The 25,826-nt window shown below is 45.3% G+C and overlaps 1 protein-coding gene across 2 annotated transcripts in view; it reads left to right on the forward strand.

The window, feature by feature from the left end:
- Window positions 1-25,826, forward strand: part of LOC147630596 (alpha/beta hydrolase domain-containing protein WAV2-like) — a 74,955-nt gene that overhangs the window by 39,263 nt on the left and 9,866 nt on the right. For both annotated transcript variants that reach the window (XR_015267678.1, XM_086810530.1), the window contains exon 6: window positions 25,651-25,815. Coding sequence is in view for 1 of the 2 variants with exons in the window: in XM_086810530.1 (XP_086666656.1) it covers window positions 25,651-25,815 (165 nt within the window). In the remaining variant the exon portion in view is untranslated. The remainder of the gene's footprint in view (window positions 1-25,650; window positions 25,816-25,826) is intronic.

Below are 25,826 nucleotides of genomic sequence, written 5' to 3' on the forward strand. Positions count from 1 at the left end.
CGTGAATAGGACCTCATCCTCACTGTCACCTGCATGTGACACATTGATTTCTTCAATCTTGACTCCACTTTTGCCCTTTGGCTTTACATCTTTGGCTTCATCTTTGTCTTTGTCTTTGCCTTTTCCCTTTTCCTTTTGATCATTTTTCCATTTGTAGCATTGCTTTTTAATGTGTACCTTCTTGCCACAATAATGGCATTCCAAGTCCTTTTTGGAGCGAGACTTGCTCCTTCCCCGTTCTTGGCTTTTACCCCTTTGCTGGGATCTCCCACGTGCATTCATTGCATTGGACTTTCCAACAGAGTTGTTTTTCCTGTTCATCTCTTCTTGAAGAAGAGCACTTTCAACATCTGCATATGATAGCATAGCATTCGAATTGCTAGTGGCTGTCCTGAATGTGTCCCAACTCTCTGGCAAAGTGCATAAGAGAAAAGTGGCTTTGAACTCATCGTCCATTGCCAACTTTTGATTGATTACCTAGCTGACAATACCATTAAACTCATTTAAATGGGCTGTCATAGACGCCCCTTCCTTCATTTGAAGACCTATGAGTTTCTTCAACCAATACACTTTGCTTGAGGCACTTTGCTGAGCATACAAGTCCTGCAATCGTTGCCACATTCCCCAAGCTGTCTTCTCTTCACGAATGCTGAAAAGTAAAGAGTCTGACACAGACAACATGATGGTGGATCTTGCCAGCTCATCCATATCTTCCTACTCTTCAGCAGTAAGAGAAGCGGGCTTTACACCCCTTTCTTTGATAGGCTTGTGCTGCTTCTTCTGGAGCAACACATTATAGCACTGGGTTTGCCAAATATCATAGTTATGTGAGCCTTCAAGCTTCTTGATGTGAAGCAAAGAGCTCTCACCTGTGGTTGCCATAGCAATATGCAACCTGTCAATGCTTGACTCCCTGCAAAATGTGCAAACACTGCACCAAAGGCACACAAAGTGCTCACAGTTGTTCTCCCAAGCTTTATCTCCCACTGCGGAAGCACGAATGCAACTCTACTCCCACTCTATGTGATGAAATCACTAAAATCTGGTTGCTGCAGATTTAGGACAGCACCTTAAATGTGCTCTGTTGTCCTTCCGAAGTACTGTACAACAGTACCAAGTGTTCACCAATGATGTACCAAACCTGTACCTGCAAGTACAGCAGCTGAAATTGAACCTTTTCCTCACTCAAATCAGTGTACAGCCATGCCAAAACTTGCACAAAGCTGTGCCAAATCTGTACCGGCAGGTACAGTAGCAATAAATGCTCTCCTGGCTGTCCAAATGAGTGAAAATCAGACTTTTACAGTCCCGAACACTGCATACAACAGTTCCGAACAGAAATTGGGCAAAAGCCCCTTGACTGCAAGCTGATTTCTGAGGATTCAAGGCATAAAAGTCTTGCCTGCTGCTTTGCCAAGCTTAACAAGCATAAAATCTTGAAAAGCCCCTTGATTTAAGATCAATTGCTGATCATACATGGTACATGGACGCACATGAAGGCATCCAAAATCTTCACGGTGCTTTCCCCTGGCCACATATACATCCAATACATAAAAGCCCCTTGATTTACAGGCACATTGAGTGCTTGTAAGGCATCAACACATTGCCCAAAGCATCAAATGCGATTGCCTGCATGCAAATCAATCCAATCGGCACAAAAGCTCCTTGATTTGCACTGCAATTTGCTGCAATTTTGCCCGAATGTGCGATTTCTCACATCATACAGCATGTATGAATGCCCAATTGCACAAATACATCAAAAGCCCCAAATTTTGACATCCAATTTCCTGCAAATTGATCCTGATTGTGACCAATGTCACCCAATTTTGCCAATTTTACTCAAAAATTGAGCAATTTGGCACCTGTACCTGCTCAATTGATGATTGTACCTGCTCAATTGCAAATTGGACATGCAAATTCCAAAAAATTGAAACAAGTACCTCAGGTAATTTTTTGATTGCAAGAAAAGGGGTGGTCGTGCTGATGATGCTGCTGCTGTATTAGTGCAGATGAAGGACTCCTTTGCAGCAGTCCTTGCGGGAGTGAGAAGCAGCGCTGTTTAACACAATGGCGTTCTGCAACCGTTTGCAGCCTCCCAAAATAGCGCCCGGCTATTGTCGCACCTCAATGCGTTGAGAAAGGTGACAGGCGTGGAGTTCCACGGGGACACGTAAGCTTTGCAAAGCTTACGCCTTGTGGCCAGCGCTATACACGATGGGCTGAGCGCCACCGCAGCTTAAGCCAGAAACTCGTTGGGCGCGTATTTCCTTGTAAAGAGCGAGAGTCTCCTTGCGCGTGCTGGTGAGGCGCCGCTGCGCTTCTTCCTCGCTCGCCGGTTTCCCCTTCGCGCTACGGGTATTTTCACTACGGGTGTTCGCCTTCTTACGTGTGCTGCCCAGCGCTGACACGACTGCGCACCTGTATTGCCCAGCGCTGACACGCCTGCGCACCTGTACTGCCGAGACGGGCTGAGCCTTTGCACTCGTTTTGTTACGCTACTGGCCAGCCGCCTGTCTGTCAGCCTCGCAAACCTGTGTCATGCACACTGCACACGTTTGCTGTGTGCCTACCTGCTTGCGACTCTACTACTCACGACACAGTAGAGATTGATCTTCTGTCGACCTTGCTCACAGGCACCAGTTGAAATCACAGGATTGTGTGAAGAGCTGGGTGCAGCCATAGAGGGGAAGAGGGAGAGGATCAAGATTGCTCTGATACCAGTTGAATGGGAGAGAGAATTAGGGTTAGAGTTCATGTGGGAGACATACACAGAGAAACAAGGGAGAGAGAGAGTGAGAGTTGTGGGGATAAGTCAACTCACCAAGTGTTGAGTGTGTGACTCCCCTATCACACATGTATATTGCACTAGTACACATAGTGCACTTAGTACATTAAAAGTACTAAGTGTACTATGTACTATAACTTATGGGCTGCTTGTCACCAGCCTGGACATTTCCCAATCTGAAAGGGGTCTGGTGGACTCCAGGATGTTTAAATATTTGGAAAGTACAAGCTTTGGGAATGGGGGATTATCCTAGAATACAAAGAACCACACTCCTAAAATTTAGGAGAGTTGCTATTTTTGGCCCGACTCGAATGGAAATTCTGTTCGCGTCATTACATCTGAAATTGAGCAGATACCAAGAGTTGGCAAAGTACCTATGACAGAATGTCTACTAGTTGGGATATTTTTAGAGGTAAAGATTATAGAAGGACCCATCTCTTAGATTGGGACATGTGGCAAGAAAGTGAACCAAAGTGAGACAAGTGGCCTGACACTTGTTAGAAAATGGATCAAAGTGAGACAAGTGGCCTCACACTTGTCACTTCAGCTATTGTGTGGCTCTCCACTTGTCATTGTAGCCTTCTCTTGCCATTTTAGCTCATGGGAGGCCCAAATCTATAAATTGGAGTTCTCCCTCTTCATTAATGGAGGCTCTCTTGCTGCACACTAGCCTCTACCACCGTTACAGGCTGCCCTAATGATGGCTACTTTCTTTCTCGCTCTCTTGAAGGCTGCCCATGAAGAATACCGGCTATTGGGGACTGTTTTGGAGGCTTCCATCGCGAAGAAATACTGAAGGCAAGGGTATTCAATCATTTATTATGATTTCCAGCCATTGTATGTGTTGTACCAGCATTTGTACTTGCTGTACCTGCTGTACCAGCCACCGTACCGGCTGTACCAGCTTCTGTACTTACTGTACCAAGCACTGTACCGGCTGTACCAGCCACTGTACTTGCTGTACCAGCTTTTGTACTTGCTGTACCTGTTGTACCAGCCACCGTACCGGCTGTACCAACCACTGTACCGGCTGTACCAACCATTGTACTCGCTGTACCGGTTGAATGGAGAGTTGTACTTGCTGTACCCTCTCTATTGCATGAAGACCCGTGGTTTTTGGGGAAGAATCAGTACCCACACGGAGGTATATGGATTATATTGTTGGCTCGGCATTTCTACAGCCTATGTTCCGGCTTGGTTGCCTCGTGTTGGGCTGTGTTATGGCATTTGTATAAGGATAATCCGGCATCTCCCGTGGGGAGAGTAAGGCCCTCAAAGCTTGTACATGATATTATTCTCCTTGGGTGATAAAATACTCCAAGGAGGGGGTCGGCCCATTCCGGCCTCTATGCGGTGTCACACGTGCAAGCTCCAGCATTTGTGGATGTTTTGTCCAGCTTTATGTTTTATGCAAAGTGATGATGGATATGTGTTAAGGCTGTGGCCATGTTTAAATGTTTTAATATGCATTGATGGTATCAACAAGTGTGTCAAAGGCCCTAGTCCCCCGGGCACACCCGCCGCGAGTTACATTGGTATCAGAGCATAGGCTTTCTTGGAAGCGGAGGCTTCCTTCTATCAATAAGGAAGAGAAAAGATCTCAAGTGGGGACTACACTTACCATCATTGCTGTTAAGCATGGCCAGCCGCTTCATAGCTTATGAAGCAAGAGAATGAGCAGTAGACAGCTTGCTGATCTAAGGATTTATGAATTCACAGAATTTTATCGTGGAAGTGTGAAGTTGGCTTTATGTGCACATGTTTAGCACTCTTTCCATATGGATATTGTGGATTATATTATCAAGCTTACAGGCAAGCTATATGGAGATATATCTCAGGATATCTTAAGGATATGGTGACGAGATATTTCTTTTGGCTTCATGACCAACCTGGCAAAGAAAAGCTAAGTATACTTTGAGTTTGCAAAGTTGGTGCTTTTGCTATTTACTATGAAGTGTTTTTGATGTTCACTAACCCTTGTATAACTATGCAAGGAGAAAGGTGTTGTTGTTTGCCTTGAGATGGTTTCAGGGAAACGTTGTTTATGGCTCCCTTTAATGGGATGAATTCTTTTCATGGCTCCCTTTATTGGGATGGATTATATCCATGGAGATTTCTTTCTTGGATGAGATTTATATAGATATTGGGCTTCACAAGCAATTTCTATGGACGAATCTGTCCGAGTTTATAGAGAAGAAATCTTTGGATATCTCATGGATATGATGCTTTTATGGATAAAGTCCACCTCTACTCCAAGGTGTGTGGATAGCACGGAGTATGTGGTAAGAGTTATGGTATACAAGGATTATGGTATACAAGTCTATGGATTCCTGGACTTCTTTTCTAGGGATTTGGATCCATCCTCAGGTTTATGGATTATGTTTATGGCTCCCTTTTACTAGGATGGATTATTCTTTTTGGCTCCCTTTATTTGGGATGCATTGGACTTATGAAACTCATGGTTCACATACCTTGTGTAGTGTTCTCTTGTCCTACGTGCTCTTTTGAAGATTGTTTCTACCATGTGTGGGTGGAACAATAGAGAGCAGATGGAAGGGAACATGGGCACTTGAGAGGGTAGTGTGAGTTGGTGGCCGAAATGCCTATAAACTATGTGTAGCAGAAATGCGTATGGAACACCAGGTTATCTATGCCTGCGAGTGATTGTTTTTGGGACTCCTTGTTTAGCCGCCCTGTGTAGTATTTCTCTTGTCCTAAGTGCTCTTCAAGATGTTGCTACCTTGCTTGGTAGAACATAGAGCCAATGGTAGAGAATATGGACACTGAAGTCGGGCCGGGCATCAAGGCAGCTCCTTGGTGATCTACATCGACATACCATTGTTTTCTAAATGTTGAATTTCATACGCATTGGCATGGAGGATTTGGCAATGGATGCCCGTGAAGCTATGTGGTCAGAGTACCAACACGGAGTGCAAGTTGTAAAGTGGACATGATACCTGGTTGGCACAGGACTTATGTCTATGCCAAGGGTCATGTGGACCGATGCCTTATTGGCAGGAGACTTATTTTGTTTCACCCATTTACTTGGGACATGGATTATGATATCTGGACTTATGGGACTGTTTTGTCTCGCCCATTTACTTGGGACATGGATTATGATATCTGGACTTATGGGACTGTTTTGTCTCGCCCAGTTACTTGGGACATGGATTATGATATCTGGACTTATGGGACTGTTTTTGTCTCGCCCATTTATCTTGGGACATGATTTTGATATTGGTATTATGGAGACTTATTTAGTCTCGCCCATTTCTTTGGGACATGGATTCTTCAGTTATATTGGATTTTTGAGACTGTCTTGTCTCGCCCAATCGATGGGACATGATTATATCTTGAATATATGGCTTGAAGCTTAAAGTTGCGGACAACTTTTAAGAAGCTGGGGAGGATGTCACCAGCCTGGACATTTCCCAATCTGAAAGGGGTCTGGTGGACTCCAGGATGTTTAAATATTTGGAAAGTACAAGCTTTGGGAATGGGGGATTATCCGAGAATACAAAGAACCACACTCCTAAAATTTAGGAGAGTTGCTATTTTTGGCCTGACTCCAATGGAAATTCTGTTTGCGTCATTACATCTGAAATTGAGCAGATACCAAGAGTTGGCAAAGTACCTATGACAGAATGTCTACTAGTTGGGATATTTTTAGAGGTAAAGATTATAGAAGGACCCATCTCTTAGATTGGGACATGTGGCAAGAAAGTGAACCAAAGTGAGACAAGTGGCCTGACACTTGTTAGAAAATGGATCAAAGTGAGACAAGTGGCCTCACACTTGTCACTTCAGCTATTGTGTGGCTCTCCACTTGTCATTGTAGCCTTCTCTTGCCATTTTAGCTCATGGGAGGCCCAAATCTATAAATTGGAGTTCTCCCTCTTCATTAATGGAGGCTCTCTTGCTGCACACTAGCCTCTACCACCGTTACAGGCTGCCCTAATGATGGCTACTTTGTTTCTCGCTCTCTTGAAGGCTGCCCATGAAGAATACCGGCTGTTGGGGACTGTTTTGGAGGCTTCCATCGCGAAGAAATACTGAAGGCAAGGGTATTCAATCATTTATTATGATTTCTAGCCATTGTATGTGTTGTAGCAACATTTGTACTTGCTGTACCTGCTGTACCAGCCACCGTACCGGTTGTACCAGCTTCTGTACTTACTATACCAGCCACTGTACCGACTGTACCAGCCACTGTACTTGTTGTACCAGCTTCTGTACTTGTTGTACCTGCTGTACCAGCCACCGTACCGGCTGTACCAACCACTGTACCGGCTGTACCAGCCATTGTACTCGCTGTACCGACTAAATGGAGAGTTGTACTTGCTGTACCCTCTCTATTGCATGAAGACCCGTGGTTTTTGGGGAAGAATCAGTACCCACACGGAGGTATATGGATTATATTGTTGGCTCGGCATTTCTACAGCCTATGTTCCGGCTTGGTTGCCTCGTGTTGGGCTGTGTTATGGCATTTGTATAAGGATAATCCGGCATCTCCCGTGGGGAGAGTAAGGCCCTCAAAGCTTGTACATGATATTATTCTCCTTGGGTAATAAAATACTCCAAGGGGGGGTCGGCCCATTCCGGCCTCTATGCGGTGTCACACGTGCAAGCTCCAGCATTTGTGGATGTTTTGTCCAGCTTTATGTTTTATGCAAAGTGATGATGGATATGTGTTAAGGCTGTGGCCATGTTTAAATGTTTTAATATGCATTGATGGTATCAACAAGTGTGTCAAAGGCCCTAGTCCCCGGGCACACCCGCCGCGAGTTACACTTGTACACACTATAAGGGTGGGCATAATGCCTTTACCCCAACAAAAGCAACAGGCCAAGTGGTTTGGGAAGGTGGAGTGGAGAATGGAGTTTACAGGCTTTCAGCACTCTCTCTCTCCCAGGTCCTCAAGATTGTGATGAGTGGCAGTCTGGTAATGGCTACTCAAGTGTGGATACGCCGAGGTGCGGGATTTCCGAGACCAGGTGGTGGATAGCTTACCAGTAGATAGCAGCAGTTGGCAGGAACTTTCCAGTACTGATGTTGGTAGTTCTTGTGTTCGTGAGTCAGAGGAAGCTGAACAGGTCACTTATGCTCTGATGTCTCTCGTAGTATTTGGGACATAGAACTTCCAGTAGTTGAGGATGTTCTTTCCAGGGGGGACCTTTCGGAAAGCCAGGCAGGTGACAGGTGCTTACTTGCAGAAGGAGGTGGTTTCTCCAGGCTTTGTGGTTCCGGATTCAGAGGGGGTGGTTGACAGGTTTCATCAGGTTTCCAGGACTTGTTTGTGCACCGTAACAGGTGGTGATCCTTGTGAGCAGTGTGATGTCTCTGTGACTCAGAAGCTGTATGGTTCATTGATCTGGTTGATGGACACCAGATTGGACGGAGCTTCCTGATGAGGCGGTTGAGCTCATGGTTGCGGATGTCTCTTTGGGAGGCAGGATTGCGTTTCCTATGGTTTCTGCGACATGCGAAGGATCATGGACTCTTGTACACAGGAGGGGGATTGTTGGATGGAGTCCGACTCCACGGTTGGAGTGACTCGGTTTGGGGAGGAGATCCGGACACGAGGAGATCTACTTATGGCCCAGGAGCAGTTTTACGGAGCAGCAAGAGGTTACATTGCAGGTTTGGGCTTCCACTGGAGGAACCCATGGTCATCCAGAGGCACTTTGTTCGTGAACAGATCGTTGCTGATGACATCTTGTTGGAGTTCTGTTCGACGGAGGACAGTACGGTGGACCTCTTCACGAAGTCGCTCTCTCAGGATTTGCTCAGGCGGCACCCCAGCTCCCAGTGGTTGGTCACACAGCCAGGAGCTGAGAGGGGGTGTTAGAAGTCATCTCCTGTCTAGTTTTATACACCAGGGCCTTTGTTGTGGGTGTGCCCGTCCTTATGAGGTGTTTTCCCATTTTTCCCCACTCTCCGCATTTTTCCCCTATTTTTCCCATTTTTTCTGAGGCTTGGGAGGGCTGCCAGAGGGTGCCAAGGGCAGTACAGTGCTGGCCGACTGGGTGTTTATCAGTCGTGGGAACTCTTGCTGCTGGCCGACTGTTTTTGATCAGTCGTGGGCACCAGTTTGCTGGCCGACTGCATTTATGCAGTTGTGGGACCTCTTTACTCAGTCGTGGGCACTTTAGTGCTGGCCGACTGCCCTTCCAGGGAGGTATATATAGGTCCTCAGCCCCCATACCTCATTTGTATCATTCCTCGGGATCTTCTTGTGTATATAGAGCAGAGTTACACGCCTACATCTCTCTCTCTCTTGTGCTGTTTTTCTGCCTGCGTTTTTGCTCTTGTGTTCCCAGATTTGGTCATCATCTCCGCTGCGTATTTTGACAGTGTCTTAATCCGTGATTAGTGTAGCAGTTAGGATAGCATATAGTGTCAACATCAGTAGCAGAAGTATTAATATCAGAAGAAGCATCATCATCTTCAGTAGCATTAGCAACACATCATCAATAGCATAACCATTAGCAAAACAGCATTGACATCATCAGCAGCCCATGAAGGAGGTTATGGGGCTTGTCGGCTGGTAGCAAGGACTCCATACAGCAGCCGGTTGAGTGGCCAGCAGGTCTGGACAGGGCAGAATGTACAAACGCAACATTTATGATTATTTGTCCAACAGAAGTGGCCGACAGCATTATATGCTGGCCGACTCTACCTCAGCATGATATACAAGCATTGGGCATCATAATTTAGCAATCAGTTCATTAGTTCAGCACTCCATCATCTAGCCTCTAGTAGAATATATGTAGAAGGGGCCCAGTTCAACCCCTATGGGGCTGACCATAGGCCTACATCATGTACAAGCAGTAAGCAACCTTTTGTACCATAGTAAAACAAGAAAACCTGAACACTAATCTCTCTCTTCTTCTCTCTCTCCTATGTGTCTTATCTCATGTTAATTAGCATCAATGTTTTTAAGTATGCTTAGGGCTGTGGATCAATACAACAAGGCTTCTGCACATACAACATTGGTATCAGAGCATTCAGGCTCAGCCCACGAAGCTATGTCCCAAGGAAGGTGCATAGTTCCAGCAGGAAGGATGCAACAGGGTAGCTGATGAAGTGGTCTGCAACAACAGGCGAAGACCTAGTAGACCCAGTACCTCAGTAAGCTCTTAGATCAACTCCAAAGGCCTAGAGGGTAGGTACGTAGGCCGAGCACCTCAGTAAGCTCTCATATCAACTCCAAAGGCCTAGCAACAGGCATCATCAGTTTCGGCAGGTGACCCACCGCTGTGTCAAGGTTAAGGGAAAGCAGGCATGGGGACAACATCGAACAGATGCTCAGTTCTTCATCAAAGAATTGGAAGTGGAGATTAGGAGTGAAGGTGTTCAGACCAAAAATATCAGTAAGTAGAAGTCGGTAAGCTACTAAGCAGTAAGTCAAAGTCAGGAAGGAGTAGCGGTTCAAGGTCAAGTCTGGGGGGGAAGGATGACAAAGTTCCACCCCGTCATCAAGTTTAGTAGAAGGGAATGGCACATGCATGCCCGTGCCATGGCTAACCCTGTGCAGGAACAGTCTTAATCCTTGATTAGTGTAGCAGTTAGGACAACATATAGTGTCAGCATCAATAGCAGAAGTATTAATATCAGAAGAAGCATTCATCTTCAATAGCATTAGCAGCACATCATCAGCATGATCATTATCAGCAGCATAACCATCAGCAAAACAGCATTGACATCATCAGCAGCCCATGAAGGAGGTTATGGGGCCTGTCGGCTGGCAGCAAGGGCTCCATACAGTAGTCGATTGAGTGGCCAGCAGGTGTGGATAGGGCAGAAGGTACAAACGCAACATTTATGATTATTTGTCCAACAGAAGTGGCCGATAGCATTATATGCTGGCCGACTGTACCTCAGCATGATATATAAGCATTGGGCATATAATCAGTAATCAGTTCATTAGTTCATCATTCCATCATCTAGCCTCTAGTAGAATATATGTAGAAGGGGCCCAGGTCAACCCCTATGGGGCTGACCACAATCTCTCTCTGCTTCTTTCTCCTCTGTGTCTTATCTCATGTTAATTAGAATCAATGTTCTTAAGTATGCTTAGGGCTGTAGATCAATATAGCAAGGCTTCTGCGCATGCAACATCGACCCCCCCCCCTCCCCTCTTAGGATGTGCTGCTAGGACAGTGAGCACTCTAGTGGTGGGCGACGTGTATCTACCATTTTCCCATCATGCAAGCGGATCGGGAACTCCCAAGTCTAGTGGGAATGCCCAAGTGGATCGGGAACACCCAAGTGTAGTGGAAACTCCCAAGGGACATCGAGTGGACCATAAGGAATCAATCATGTAGGTGGTCATTCAATGGCTACTTTAGTGGCGTGCATCTACATTAAGTCCACGGCTAGTCACTGCTGGCAGTGTTGCTCACCTATCGTATGCCGAAGGTTTACAGAGGGGAGGGGAGCGGGTGTTCCTGAGCTCATCTTACAGTTCTCTCTATTGAGCATTTTGAGTCATTGTCGTACCAGTGGAGTGTTCCACGTCTTGTGTTGTCCCTTTTAGTTCCTAGTAGAGTTTGTGCTGGACTATCTCACACTTATGAGTGTGCACGGTGCAGTGAGTAGTCTTGTAACAATGATGAGAGGTTAATGGTATGAGCCCTGAGTATCGTGCACTCCATTGTGTCCTTTTATCTTGTCTATAATGTTCATTGAATGAGAGCTTAAGTGTGTTCATCTATGTGAGTATCTACCTTGTGACTTCCTAGGACATACTGTCCACAAGTAGAATTGCCTTTTTTCCCTTAGTGTACCGAGTAGTCAGGTCTGCTCTAGTCTATATATATCCAACTCGTCTATTAACACTTCGTGTTCCTCCACATTATACCCACTATAGCGCTCCATGAGTGTCCATCCAGTTTCCACCTTGCCATCTGTCTCTTGCCTATTTCCTTTCCAAATAGGATGCAACACAAAACATGTTTACAAGGGAGAGTGTGACAAGTCCAACCGATCAACACACAAATCCTTTATTTCTCGAAGTTTGTCAACATGAACATCCTCCATCTTCTCTATCTTCTCTACCATCCGATCTACTAGCTAATAAACAAGCTCCATTGTTGCTCCCTCCCTATCAGCTAAGCGAAGAATCTTGAGGATGAGTGCACAAAGTTTCACAATCAATTTGGCATCTTGCCAAAAAGAGCTTCCCAATATATTACTTGATATTCCTTGTGCAACTAATGTGCGTGAAGTCTTCTATGAACACCACTTATCACAAACCTCCTCTCAACCCATTGTACACCTTGTCATCTAACAAATTAGCCAACACTATGAACATGTATGCAAACCTTGTTTGGGCTGGTTTCAAAAGTTCCTTAGTGCTATGGTTCATGAACATAGCCAATGCCTTTTGCTTCCTGGTGATGAAGCTAACAATCTTCTTTTCTTTCTCCAACATTGTAGCAATCCAATTGAGATTTCCAATGTCCTCAAACAACAAGTCTAAACAATGACAAGTGCAACGAGTGTAAAAGATAGATGGCCACTCTTCTTCTAAGGGCTCTCATGCACACACACAATTGTGGGCATTATCCATGCATACTTGAACTACATTTGCATGCCCAAGCCCAAGAATGACATCTTTAAGATGCCAAAAATATAGTCTTCCAACTTGTATTGACCACTAGTATCCACATACTTAAGGAACACTGTGCCATGGTTAGAAGAGCCAATGACATTGAGAATAGACCTCCTTGTTGGGTTTTATGCTGTGTATGCACCCAGAGGAGTGCTAGTGATCATCAGTAGATTACTGGGGCACTTTTTACTTCAGTTAGTGGAGGTTTTTTCCTCCAGTTTAGCTCAGTTTCACTTATATGCAGTTTATAGGTGTTTTGGTCCACCCGGCACATTTTATGGCCGGACATGTGAACACATCTCTTTAGGTCACTATTATGTAGCTATTGTACTTCACATTTTTGATTAGCTGAATACAAAGAAGTCGTGTTCTCTCTCTGTTGGCCTCCACGCCTGTTTGCAGCTTCTCCAAACCCTAACCCTAACACACCTTCTGCCTTCATTTGGTATCAGAGCAGTCTTGGCCTGCCATTGCCCTGCTTGTACACAGTCGCCATCATTTGGTACATCTGCCCGTACACTGTGCGCCAACTGCAGTAACCGTACAGCTGTCGATTGTACATTGTTCGCCGCCATCAGCAGGAGTCGTGCATTCCGTACAGCCCGTACTTGTCAGCGCCGACTGCATCTTGTCAACGCCGACTGCACCAGTCAGCGCACGTAGCTGCTCCGTACATCTGTACCTGCTCCGTACAGTCAGCGCCGACTGCAGCCTCGTACTGCACTGGCTGACTGTCGACTGTATTCAGTCGACTGCTTCAGCACCGTATTGTACCTGCCTGCTCGTATACTGTACCTGGTCGCCTTGCTCTATACTGTGCAGCTTTCGTACCTGTCAGAGCCGCCTTCAGTACCTGCACAGTACCTGCAAAGTATCTGCCTGCAGTCGCCATCAGTCCTGTGTAGTACAAGTCGACTGTACCTGCATAGTACAGTCAACTGTACTTGCTCTTTTGGTGAACTGTACCTACATAAGTACCACAATCTTCACAGTCAATCTGTGGTAAGCATTAAAAATTCTGTTTTTGGGCAATACTATTTTCTCTGTGAAAATCTACAGGCACAACAGGCAGACTTTCTAGCAAAGAACTCTAGAGGTTTTTTGCACAGTTTTGGGTGCAGTAAATTTGGGCATTTTTGGGGCATTTTGGCATTGTGTACGCCATTTGCTGCTCTACTCAGTCATTGGTGCATTGAACTGCACATTCAGAGGATTGAGAGTGCAGGCATATTTGGGTGAACTGTATTGAGTGGAGTACAGTTGTTTTTAGGGTTCTTGCTATTGGGTTTTTTGATACACAGGTACAACATTGTGCGTAGGCATGATGGCAAATCAACAGCAGAGTGATGTATTCACGTATTTGTCTAAGGAAGACAAATTGGATGGCACGAACTACTCCTTGTGGAGTTTTATGCTGAAAAATGTGCTTGTGGCAAAAGGTCTTTGGGATTTTGTTAGTGGTGATGTACCACGTCCAGGTCCATTGGCTCCAGAGACTCCTCCCCAAGGGGGGTGCTCGTGGACGAGGACAACAGGTACAGGCTCCAGGGCAGCCATTGCCTGTTCAAAGAACAAATGCTCAAAAGACATGGGATGCCAGGGATGCACAAGCTTTGTCACTCATTGCATTGTCAGTACAGAGGTCTATTATACCTCATATTCGTTCAGCTGGCTCTTCACAGAATGCATGGATGACTTTGGAGCAGATGTATGCTGCTCGTAATGAGGCTAGGATCTCATTTTTGAAAAGAGAGCTGGAAAATCAGAAAATGAATAAAGGAGATGATATGTCTAGCCACTTAAACAAGCTGCAAGATTTGAGAGAGCAACTCATCAATGTGGATGAGATTATTCCTGAGACACAGCTTGTGTCCACCATCTTGCACTCTTTGCCAAGATCTTACTTGGCTTTTCATACCTCTTTGAACCCCAGCATGAGGAATGCTGTTGAACCCCTCAAGTATGAGGAACTTGTTGCTCTCTTGCTACAAGAAGAGCAAATGAGGAAGAATATGAATATGAACACAAATGCTGAACAAGCATTTACTACATGTCAAAAGGGGAAAGGAAAAACTCAGCCAAAGAGTTCAAATCAGAATTCAGGTGATGGTGGTTCTTCACAGGATACCAAGAAAGGTGATGGACAGCCCAAGAAGAAGGGCAAATGTCACTGAATGTAGGAAGAGGATTGCCAAAGAGAAGGCAAAGGAAGCTGGGATGTCTGTTAATGATGCTTCTAAATCTCCTCCAGAGACTGCTTCTTTTGTTGAGGACAGGGATTACTGTTTTTATACATGCAGCTATGATGCCTCTTGGTCTTCACAGGCACTCAGTATGACAGAGCATGCATGTACTTGGTATTTTGATAGTGGTGCCTCAAAGCATATCACATCTCGCAGGGATTTGTTTAGTCATGTTGGCCCTGCCCCCGTTGGCAAAACTGTTCAGTGTGCCAACAATGCTTCATATCCAGTTCGTGGCATTGGGGAGATTCAGCTCACAGCCATTGATGGCTCCATCGCCTTACAGATGCCTTATATGTACCAGGGATAAAGAAGAATTTGTTGTCCATTTCTTCTTTAGCACATTGTGGTATGCAAGTCCACTTTGATGATGATAAATGCATGGCCAGAGACAAAGCTAATGCCTTGACCTTGATGCTTACTGGTACATTATGTCATGGACTTTATCAGTTGGATGCATTTCAGCCAGTGGATCAGTCTGCTTATAATGCATTCACTCTTACTCCAGCTATGGTTGATGCGGAGTTATGGCATGCTCGCATGGGGCATGTAAATTTTGGTAGTCTTATGCTTATGCAGCGACATAACATGTTTACAGATCTACCTCTCATGGAGAAGCCTCCAGATCACATTTGTGAAGGATGTATTTTGGGAAAAATGCATAGGTTTTCCTTTCCACGTGATTAGGCTCTAAGAGCAACTGCAAAGTTGCAGCTTATACACAGTGATCTTTGTGGTCCCATGGAGACGAAGTCATTAGGTGGTTGCTTCTATTTTGCAACATTTATTGATGACTTCTCTCGTATATGCTGGGTCTATCCTTTGACACAGAAATCATAGGTATATGATGCATTTTTGGCCTTTGCAGCACTTGCTGAGACAGAGTCAGGATGCAAGGTCAAGACTCTCCGTTCTGACCGAGGGGGGGATATATGTCACACATGCTGAATTCCTTTCTTGGGAGTAGAGGTATAAAACATCAGTATACTACTCCTTACACTCCACAGCAGAATGGGGTTGCAGAAAGGAAGAATCGGTCACTCATGGAGATGGCCAGATGTATGCTAAAGGCAAAAAGGCTACCACATATCTTTTGGGTGGAAGCTGTCATGTGTGCTTGTCATATTTTGAATCGATGTCCCACAAAGGCATTGGTTTCCATTACTCCTTTTGAGGCTTGGCATGGCCGCAAGCCTTCTGTATCGCATTTTCGTATCTTTGGGTGTCTCGCATATGCACACATACCCAAAGAGTTGAGGAGGAAGCTGGATGATAAAGCCACAAAATGCATTTTTGTTGGGTATAGCCGTGAGAGCAAGGGCTATTGGTTATATGACCCACTATCCAGGAAGATATTCACTAGTCGGGATGTGATTTTTGATGAAAAATCAGAAATATCCATGGCTGGTTATGAGGCAAATCAGGCTGAAAAATGATGTGTTGAAGGTCTACTACCTATGGAGTTTCATTCCATAGTTGGTGATCCAACTCATGAGGGTACAGGACAGCCAGCAAATGATGAAGGTGGTGCAGAAATTCAGCAGCACATTGAGCCAGAAGCTGAACCAAATATGGGGCAGCAGGCACCACAGGTCAGACACATACCTAGATGGTATTTGAGGACATTACAGGACAGCCATTTAGAGGGTCCTCTTGCTGGTCGTACTCGTAGGGAGACACGGACCAATGAGCATGCACACATCATGGATTTGAATCTGGTTATGGCAGCCAGTTTACAGCATGATGATGAGCCTGATTCATTTGTGGATGCACGAGATAATGTGCATTGGAACAAAGCCATGCAGGATGAGCTTGATTCTATTAAAAGGAATCAAACATGGGATTTGGTTGATCTGCCCAAAGGCAAGAAAGCAATTGGTACTAAATGGGTCTATAAGTTGAAAAGACATGCAGATGGATCCATTGACAGGTACAAAGCCCGTCTAGTTGCAAAGGGCTATGCACAGAAGAAGGGCATTGATTATGAGGAGACATTTGCTCCTACATCCCGTATGTCGACACTTAGGTGTGTCATTGCATTGGCTGCACATCGTGGTTGGGTTGTTCACCAGTTGGACATAAAGACTGCATTCCTACATGGGGACCTCGAGGAGGAAGTTTATGTATTTCAGTCCATGGGTTTTGCAGAACATGGTCATGAGGGGAAAGTATGCAGGCTGAAAAAGGCCTTGTATGGTTTGAAACAAGCTCCATGAGCTTGGTATGCAAAAATAGATGCTTTCCTACTCACTCAGGGATTTGTGAACAGTCCATCAGAAGCCACTCTGTATGTAAAGAAAGAAGAGACAGATCTGCTGGTCATCAGTCTTTATGTGGATGATCTCTTGCTCATGGGATCAAATGATGACAAAATTGCAGCTTTTAAAGAGATACTGCAACAGACATTTGACATGTCTGACTTGGGACTTGTACACTACTATTTGGGCATATAGTTTGTGCAGGATAAAAGAGGCATTGGGTTGTTGCAATCACGGTATGTTGCTAAACTTCTGGAGAAGTTTAAATTTCAGGATTGCAAGCCTATTAGTACTCCTATGGAGCCTGGGATGAAACTGTCACTACAAGATGACAGTATTTCCTTTGATGGCACTACATATGCTCAGGCTGTTGGGTGCCTTATTTACTTGTGTAAAACAAGGCCAGATATTCAGTATGCAGTCTCTCAGTTGAGCAGATTTATGCACAGCCTGCGGTTGTCACATTGGCAAGCTGTGAAGCGTGTATTCCGTTATTTGCAGGGTACCTTGTCTCTCGGATTGCTTTATCCTGAAGGGGGTGACATGCAGTTATACGCTTACAGTGATTCAGATTGGGCTGGTGATTTTGATACCAGACATTCCACTAGTGGAAATCGTTTCTTTCTTGGCTCTTCATGCATTTCTTGGCTAAGCAAGAAACAGACCACAGTGGCCACTTCGTCTTGTGAGGCAGAGTACAGAGCAGCCTACACTACTACTGTTGAGTGTGTTTGGCTGCGTCGTCTCATGACTGATATGGATATTTCAGTGGAGGAGCCTACACCTATCTATACTGATAGTCAGAGTGCCATTGCTGTGGCCAGGAATCCTGTGTTTCATGCTCGCACGAAACACATTGAGACTCACTATCATTTTGTTCGGGAGAGACTCCAGGCAGGAGATATCAGTCTGATCTACTGTCCTACAGATCAGAATGTGGCAGACATCTTCACCAAGGCATTACCACGTCCGAAATTCGAAGCATTCCGCACTGCTTTGAATTTGTTTCCTTTTGGTGGATGATGTACAGTGATCACATATCACTCCAGGGGGGTTTGTTGGGTTTTATGCTGTGTATGCACCCAGAGGAGTGCTAGTGATCATCAGTAGATTACTGGGGCACTTTTTACTTCAGTTAGTGGAGGTTTTTCCCCCCAGTTTAGCTCAGTTTCACTTATATGCAGTTTATAGGTGTTTTGGTCCACCTGGCACATTTTATGGCCGGACATGTGAACACATCTCTTTAGGTCACTATTATGTGGCTATTGTACTTCACATTTTTGATTAGCTGAATACAAGGAAGTTGTGTTCTCTCTCTGTTGGCCTCCACGCTTGTTTGCAGCTTCTCCAAACCCTAACCCTAACACACCTTCTGCCTTCACTCCTAGTATTGGACCAGCCATCACATACAATTAAACATCCATATTTCTTCCACTTTTCTCTCAACCCCAATAAATCTCTATCCACACATTTAACTTCCTCTTTTAGTTCCTTCACACTCAATGCTTCGTAGGAAGGTGGCTTGAAGCTAGGCTCCACTTTTAGAATGGCCCTTACCATGTCAAGAAAGTAAGGACTCTTGACTAAGATGTCCTTTGCATTAAAAAAAATTCTAGTGGCCACTGTTGCATTTTTTCTCGCTTGTATTTGCCAAATTCCCTTGCATTTGACTACTTCTAGAGACTTTTTTTTTTCTCTTGCTTGCACCTTCCTCCGTCACTAACAAAGGAGAAGCCACCTAGTTTTCCAAAATCTGCCATATCAACTTCAGTATTGCCATCTCCTCCTTTAGGCATCAAGCCCCCATGCAATCTCCTGTATACATCTCCCACATTTCGGGGGCACAAGTGCATATGGCCAGTAATACATAGACTATGGGCCCTTATATGCAATGGCCCTCCATTCCACTCGTAGATGCAATACTTGATATCCATGCCTGCAGGGTTCAAAATACTCACATGCTCCCATTCCAAGCCTTTACATAGTACAATGGCCACTGCACACTGTAGTAATGTATATTACTTAGAACCCTTACTTTATAGCCCGTACAGGCTTGAGGCTACAGCACGTGCCATGTGGCACACACGGTACAGAGCCCAGGACAGCCCGTACAACGCAGGTGATAGGCCGTACGGCCGTACACGACAACCGTACATGACAACTGGTAAGCTAAAATGAGATCAACCACATTGTTACCTGGATGTTGGAGGCACACACTCGCTGGTTGTTGGTTGACACATGTTTGGCGGAGAGATGTTGGTTGTTGGTTGACACATGTTTGGCGGAGAGATGTGAAGAGATGAGAAAAACGGCAAGAACGTCGAAAAGCCCCAATTTCTTTTTTAAAAGAAGGGCAATGTGTGACACACGGTACACCTACGGGTATTCAGCGTGCATCTCCCAAGCCTGTAAGAGAAGCAGCAGCAGCAGATGTAGGTGCAGCTTGTGGGCAGCCCGTGGGCAGGCGCAGGTGCCATGTGGCAGTTGTCTGGTCAGTGGACAGCAGATTGGCCCAGCACAAACAGTTCATGGCAGCACAACCAGGTCTTGGGTAGTCCTCAGAACAAGCCGACAGTAATGATGCAGTCCGACCAGCACCAAAGTGTGCTATATATAGAGGCGTTGGGTTTCCTTCATTTTCCATCTACATTCTCTCAAGCGTTGGTGCCTACAGAGCAATTCTCTGAAGCATGGGCTGGCCAAGGAGGAATTACAGCACGAACATTGGGCTGAGATTTGTGGTCAACATTTATAGTGCCTTTTTGTACTTAAGCTCAGTTGTAACACCTTTCCTTGTACATAATACAATTCAATAGTTTAGAGCTATTGTTGTGCTGCATGTTTGAATTCCATTGCCCTCTTCTCTCTCTACTCTCAAAACCCCAGCGCATAGGCACAAGAGCTCTAATACTGATATCGGAGCCTAGGGATTTTCTTCTTTTTTGGCACTTGTATGTGTTTGATCGCTTGGATAGGGTAGAGCCCCTAGCTTCCAAGAGTGCACAAGGTTGGGGTTGGGGAAGTCTCTATTCGGGTTCTCTACTTGTCATGGATTCACAACTCATTGATTTGCTTCTCAGCATGAAGGTGTCCATGGATTGACAAGCGCATAGTTGCTAGATGCTTCAAAAATGTTTCATACAAGAGGGAGGAAAGTGTACAAGTCAGAAAATTTTTGGCTAGAGCCTACGGAGCAATTCTCTGAAGCATTGGCTGGCCAAGAAGGAACTACAACAGGCTGAGAATTGTGGTCAACATTCACATTCGCCTTTTGTACTTGAAATTCAGTTGTTTTAATACAATTAAGTAGTTTAGGGCTATTACGTGCAATGTGTCGCTCTCTCCTCTCTCTATTCTCAAAACCCTAGAGGCACAAGAGCTCTACACAAGGTTTGAAACCCACATCATATGCATTTAAATCAGATGTTTGCAAACATGTGACTGGCCAATCATACGCGAATGATTGGAACTATGGATGGACCTGATGTCTCTTCTTGCATTGAAGTCCCCTAATAAAGGAATGTCACCAACTCAAGAGTACCTCATGATGTCCTCATAGAGAGGCATGTACGGCGATTGCCCACTAGGGTGACCATATGTGGATGTATGAGATGGAAAGTAGGAAGCTGCAGTGTGTACTATTGGGTAGGAGGGCAGCTAGCACACACACTTTTTTTTTTGGTAAATCCATGAACAGTATGTTATCAATGAAATTTACATGAGAGTCTCCAAAACGGAGAGCCTCAACGGGAAATCAGAAGCAAAGAGAAACTATTTCCAGGCATGACTAATGAAGATCTCCTTGGTGGCAAGCATCATAAACAGATGCATGGCCCCTTCTGAAACGGTGCCTCATCTGTTTTGGACGTGCTCCAGCACTAAGGCCTTCATCCGCAAAATTTCCATGTTACTTCGCCTTCGTTTCCCTAACTCTTTTTTTGGAAAACACTTTTGGCTTTTTGGCAGACTCCCTACAACCACGGTCCATTACTCTTTACTTTTGTACTGGGTCAGATATTGGGCTTTCTGGACCATATGGCAGGATCACAACATGAGATATTTTGGGAAACCGTTTTTGCAATCTTATCAGTATTTTAGAAGCTCCTTGCAGCTAGCGCGCGCGCGCGCACACACACACACACAATCTCAAGCACAGAGAAACCTGAGAGTGCTGGAAAAGATGTACTCAATAATAATGAAATGAAAGTACAAGTGAGTACATATAGTAGCCTAGGGCAAAGTGCCCAACACACATGTGTGTTCACACGGGGAAAAAACATGTGTACAGTCACAGGGAAAAAATGCTTGTGAGTAAGCTGTGCTCACACCTGAACTAGCCAGGAGTGGACATGACCAACAAACCCCCCTCAAGTGAACGGTGTGAACTGGAAGCAGGGTGATAAAGCTGTGAATGCTGCCCTGCACTATGCTCCACAGTAAGAGTGATCAAGAGAGATCACGACGGCAAAGATGAACTGCAGTGCCAATGGGAAAAGCAAGCACTATATGACGGGGAAATAGAGAAGCCCCAATGTCATAGTGCTAATGCTAGAGCACCGTAGTACATAAATGCATCACCTGAAATGCATGGCAAAGATCATGTGGACATCAACTGCATCAAATCAAAAGGCATCGCATAATACCCCCCTTAAGGCAAGCATCCAAATGCCAAGCTGAACGGCATGTAATCCACATCAATGACAACAAGAGAGCAAAGCATAGTTCTGTAACTGCACCATTGATAAGCATAAGAAGTGGTAGTAGATATACGCGTGTGTAAAGGCAACAGGATCCAGAAGTCATGCCTGTGAGACATGCAATGTAAGCTACAAGAGAGAAACTCATCAATGGAGGATCCGATGAGGAAAAATCAGCAATGGTAGGGCTGATAAAAGTAAAAATTCAGCAATGGGAAAAGCTGAAAATTGGGAGAAAAAGTGGGGGCTCGAGGCGGGCGTCAGCCAATGCTATGAGAGGATGGGTAAACTTTCAGCGATGCCATGATCAGTGGCATGTATGGCAAGTGTAAAGATGCATAATCCCACAATGAATAGTATACATGTGACATGTCAAAACCATGAGAGCAAGCCAACACTGGCCAAGTGTGTAGAAGGCACTCCTAGTAGACATCACATGTGAGAAAGTGACAATGTCAACACTATAGAAACAATCCCGCTGCAAGGGAAAACAGCGTAAAAGGCATCTCCAGTAGACATCACATAAGAGAAAGCGTCTAGCGTAGACAAGCATAAGGGTCAACAAGCATAAGTGACCATGAGGCATCACCAACTGCATGTGGGCAAGTAAAATCCCCCCCCTGAAATGCATTTGCCAGACAATGTATACCAAGGAGTACGGACTATAAAGCGTAGTCATCAAAAGCAACGGCATCATAAGACATCTCTGCAGGTGATGAAGATGTAAGGGTTAAGGCCGATACATGTGTAGCCAAATTGGCCAGATCTGCACCTGTGGAAGAAGATGCCAGCTTCTTCTTTTTTTCACTCTCAATACGCTTCCTGCATTCCTCTATGGTGTGCCCTGTTTTCCTGCCATAATTACATCGCTTTTTCTTTTCAGGCTTGTCCTCTGTCTTGGGAGGATCCGATGGGCTAGGTTTAGGCCCAGATCTATTCCCACGAAAGGGAGCAACCATTGCTGACTCAGCAGACATCATGTTGTTCCTGTTGGAACGAGATTGCTGTTCACTGAGTAAGAGAGTCACAAGGTTGTCAAAAGTGACCGCATTAGGTGCATTGCCAGCCAACAACTGCAAAGTGGTGCCAAATGTCTGACAAGAGTCGGGCAAATTACGTAGAATTGTCTGAACAAGATAGCCATTTGTCAAGATCTCATCAATGTTAATGAGCTGCTCTCGTAGGTCTTTCACATGCGTAAGGTATTGATCGATAGAGTCACCTTCAAGCATGCGGTCAGTCTCAAGCTTGCCCCGAAGGAAAACTACATGAGCCTCATTGCGACCTGAATACAAAGCCGCCAAGGTATCCCAAGCACCCTTTGCAGTGGTGCAGGAATGATATGCCTGCGGCACGAGAGAGCAATCAACGCATGGGCCTGAGCATCCCTAGCATCCCAAGTACGCTGCTACTGAGTAGGAGGACGACGAGGAGGTGGACCTGCAAGAGGGTGAGCAGGAATCACTTCACCTTCCGCTGGAGCAGGTGCAAGAGGACGCTCCTCAGTGCCATCCACATATAGCCATACATTCTTGGCAACCAATACATGACGCATCATATAAGCCCACATAGGGTAGTTATCCCCATTGAGCTTGTCCTCTTGAGAGAGCATTCCAAAGAGGTCATTATTATTGTTGGCCATGATAACACAACAAATCTGTCACAAGTCACCACGAGTAGGCAATGTCTAGCGAAACCGTAAGAATGCGAGAGATAAATAGCAGGATAATCAATGGGCTGAAAGGGAACTCCACCACAAGAAATACATATGCATGTCCCAAATCTGCAAGTGTACTGCACAATGATGCAAATCTGTCAAAGTGTCCACAATGGCATATATATACTGCAGCAAACCATAAATGTATACATGTGCTGTGAAAAACACGATCAACTGACACCTGTAAAAGCTGCAAGTGCTCAAATCCTGGCAAAATCAAAGGTAAATTGGTCGAACGTTGCAACAATGGACTCAATGTAGAAAAGCCCCAATTTTTAGGCAGCCAATTAGACCAAATCTGAACCGGATCTGCACGTGTAAATCTGTTAAAGCAATTGTCACATGTACCAAATGCTGTAATGCCCAAAAAATGGGGGAAATGTCCCAATGCCAAGTAAATGTGCCTATTATACCCAAAAAATTGGGGGAAATGCCCCAATGCCAAGTAAATGTGCCTGTAATACCTAAAATGCTTGCAAATAGTGCCAATTTTTGCAAAAATCCCCAAATTTCTAGTGCAATTATGCACCAAATCTGCTGAAATCAATGCCAATGTGTGCCGATGTTGCAATTGCAGGCTCAATGGTGAAAAGCCCCAAAATTAATGCAACTAATTTGCTATTTTTTTTTGGGCAATTTTAGGTCAAAATTTGCAAATCCCACAAACCTGGCGGTGGAGGCGGCGCTAAGGGCGGCGGCAGATCTGACAGGCGGCGGCTTTGAGGGTGACAATAGAGGTGGCGGCAGGGCGATACAGAGGGCACAGGTACAGGGCGGTGCACGGCACAGGTATAGGGCGGCGCACAGCACAACGGACGGGCATCGCACAACAATAGTCGGGCAGTACAAGTTGCCAACAGCAAGGGAGAGAAAAAAACGATTGTTAAAAAAAAAAAAAGGTGTGGCGTGTATGCACGATAGGCTGAAGGGGGAGGCAAACCCTAACCCTAATGTTGGGGGGCAGTAGGGGTAACCCTAACCCTAACCCTAACGAGGCTCTGATACCATTGTTGGGTAGAAGGGCAACTAGTCTGCACACACACACACACACAGGCTCACACACACACACAACCTCAAGCACAAAGAAACGTGAGAGTGCTGGAAAAGATGTACTCAATAATAATGAAATGAAAGTACAAGTGAGTACATATAGTAGCCTAGGGCAAAGTGCCCAACACACATAAGTGTGTTCACTCGGGGAAAAAACCTGTGTCCAGTCACAGGGAAAAAATGCCCGTGAGTAAGTTGTGTTCACACCTGAACTAGCCAGGAGTGGACATGACCAACAGGTACAAGCCTGTCACCTGGAAGATGCAGCCTCATCCACGTGTCGGACCTCTTCATACTTCTTGGCTATTGTGTTGAGAATTCTAACCAAGTGTGGCCTAAAAAGGGCGGTGACGACTCCTGATCCCATACCCCTCCGGATGTCCTGGCTTCCCCTCTGTTCACTGACGCATATCCTCTAACCTGTGGTAGCCCTCTCTCAGGACTTTGGTCTCTCTATTAAAAAATAATCCTCCCAGTGAAACTCTCTGCAAACACCCCCGGTTTTGATACTAATGTTCCTTTACAATTCCAGGTTGCCATCTTTTTTCTTGTGGTGGTCTCGTAGATGCTCTGCGATAATGATGCGGCCATCTCTGTATAGTCTTCTGTGCCTTCGTTACTTGGACCATTCCTGGCCTTCTATGTTCCGCTTGTTAGAGGGGTGAGATCCTCACCAATATAACCTTGGTGCCTTGTAGAAGCACCTCTCTCTTCTGGAAAGCCACCTTGGATCTTGAAATGGGTGCTTGCAAGACCCATTTGCTTACATAAATCTTCTCCATCCTCTTTGGGGGATGCTCCCTTGGGAAGGCCTGTAACCTGTGCTCGTAATGCTCATGTTTGCCTCCTCTTTTCCTCTTCCAAGGTTCCCATGGTAATGGTGTTATGGGCTGGTTTCCGCTTTTAGTGACTTCCACCCACTTTGAAGTCTCGTCAATGTCCTTAGCGATTTCGACCCATTTCAAGGTTGCATTGATGTCTTTTTGAAAGTCTGGATTGGCCTGTTCAAGACCACTTCGAAGTTTTCCATTGCTTTCCTTGAGTTGCTGTACCTCCAAGGCTAAAGCTACATGTAAAATGAAAAGGGGGCAGGGCAACAAGTGGGAACAGGCAGGAGAGGCTGGCGAAGATGGGAAAGGCTGGGTGAGCAACCTGCAGTGGCGGACAGCAGCTAGACAGCTCACAGAAGGTGGGCATGCAAAACGGCAGGGCGAGAGAGAGAGAGAGAGAGAGAGAGAGAGATTGGAAAATACAGATTGCTGACTATACTGATTGGATCTACAGATTGCCGCATTGATACTAGAGAACACATTCACATCAGTGTTGGATATGGCAGGAGTCATGCTACCTATTTTGAAGTTGTTTATTGGAGGGAGTGGTAGTAAGGGTCTTCAAGTCTTGAACTTTCTCGTACGCTCACCTTGGAACACCCTTGATATTATAAAAAACGTACATCTCGG

Source organism: Cibotium barometz, chromosome 16 (assembly GCF_041138505.1).
Source record: "Cibotium barometz isolate CiBa-2024 chromosome 16, ASM4113850v1, whole genome shotgun sequence".
NCBI lineage: Eukaryota > Viridiplantae > Streptophyta > Polypodiopsida > Cyatheales > Cibotiaceae > Cibotium > Cibotium barometz.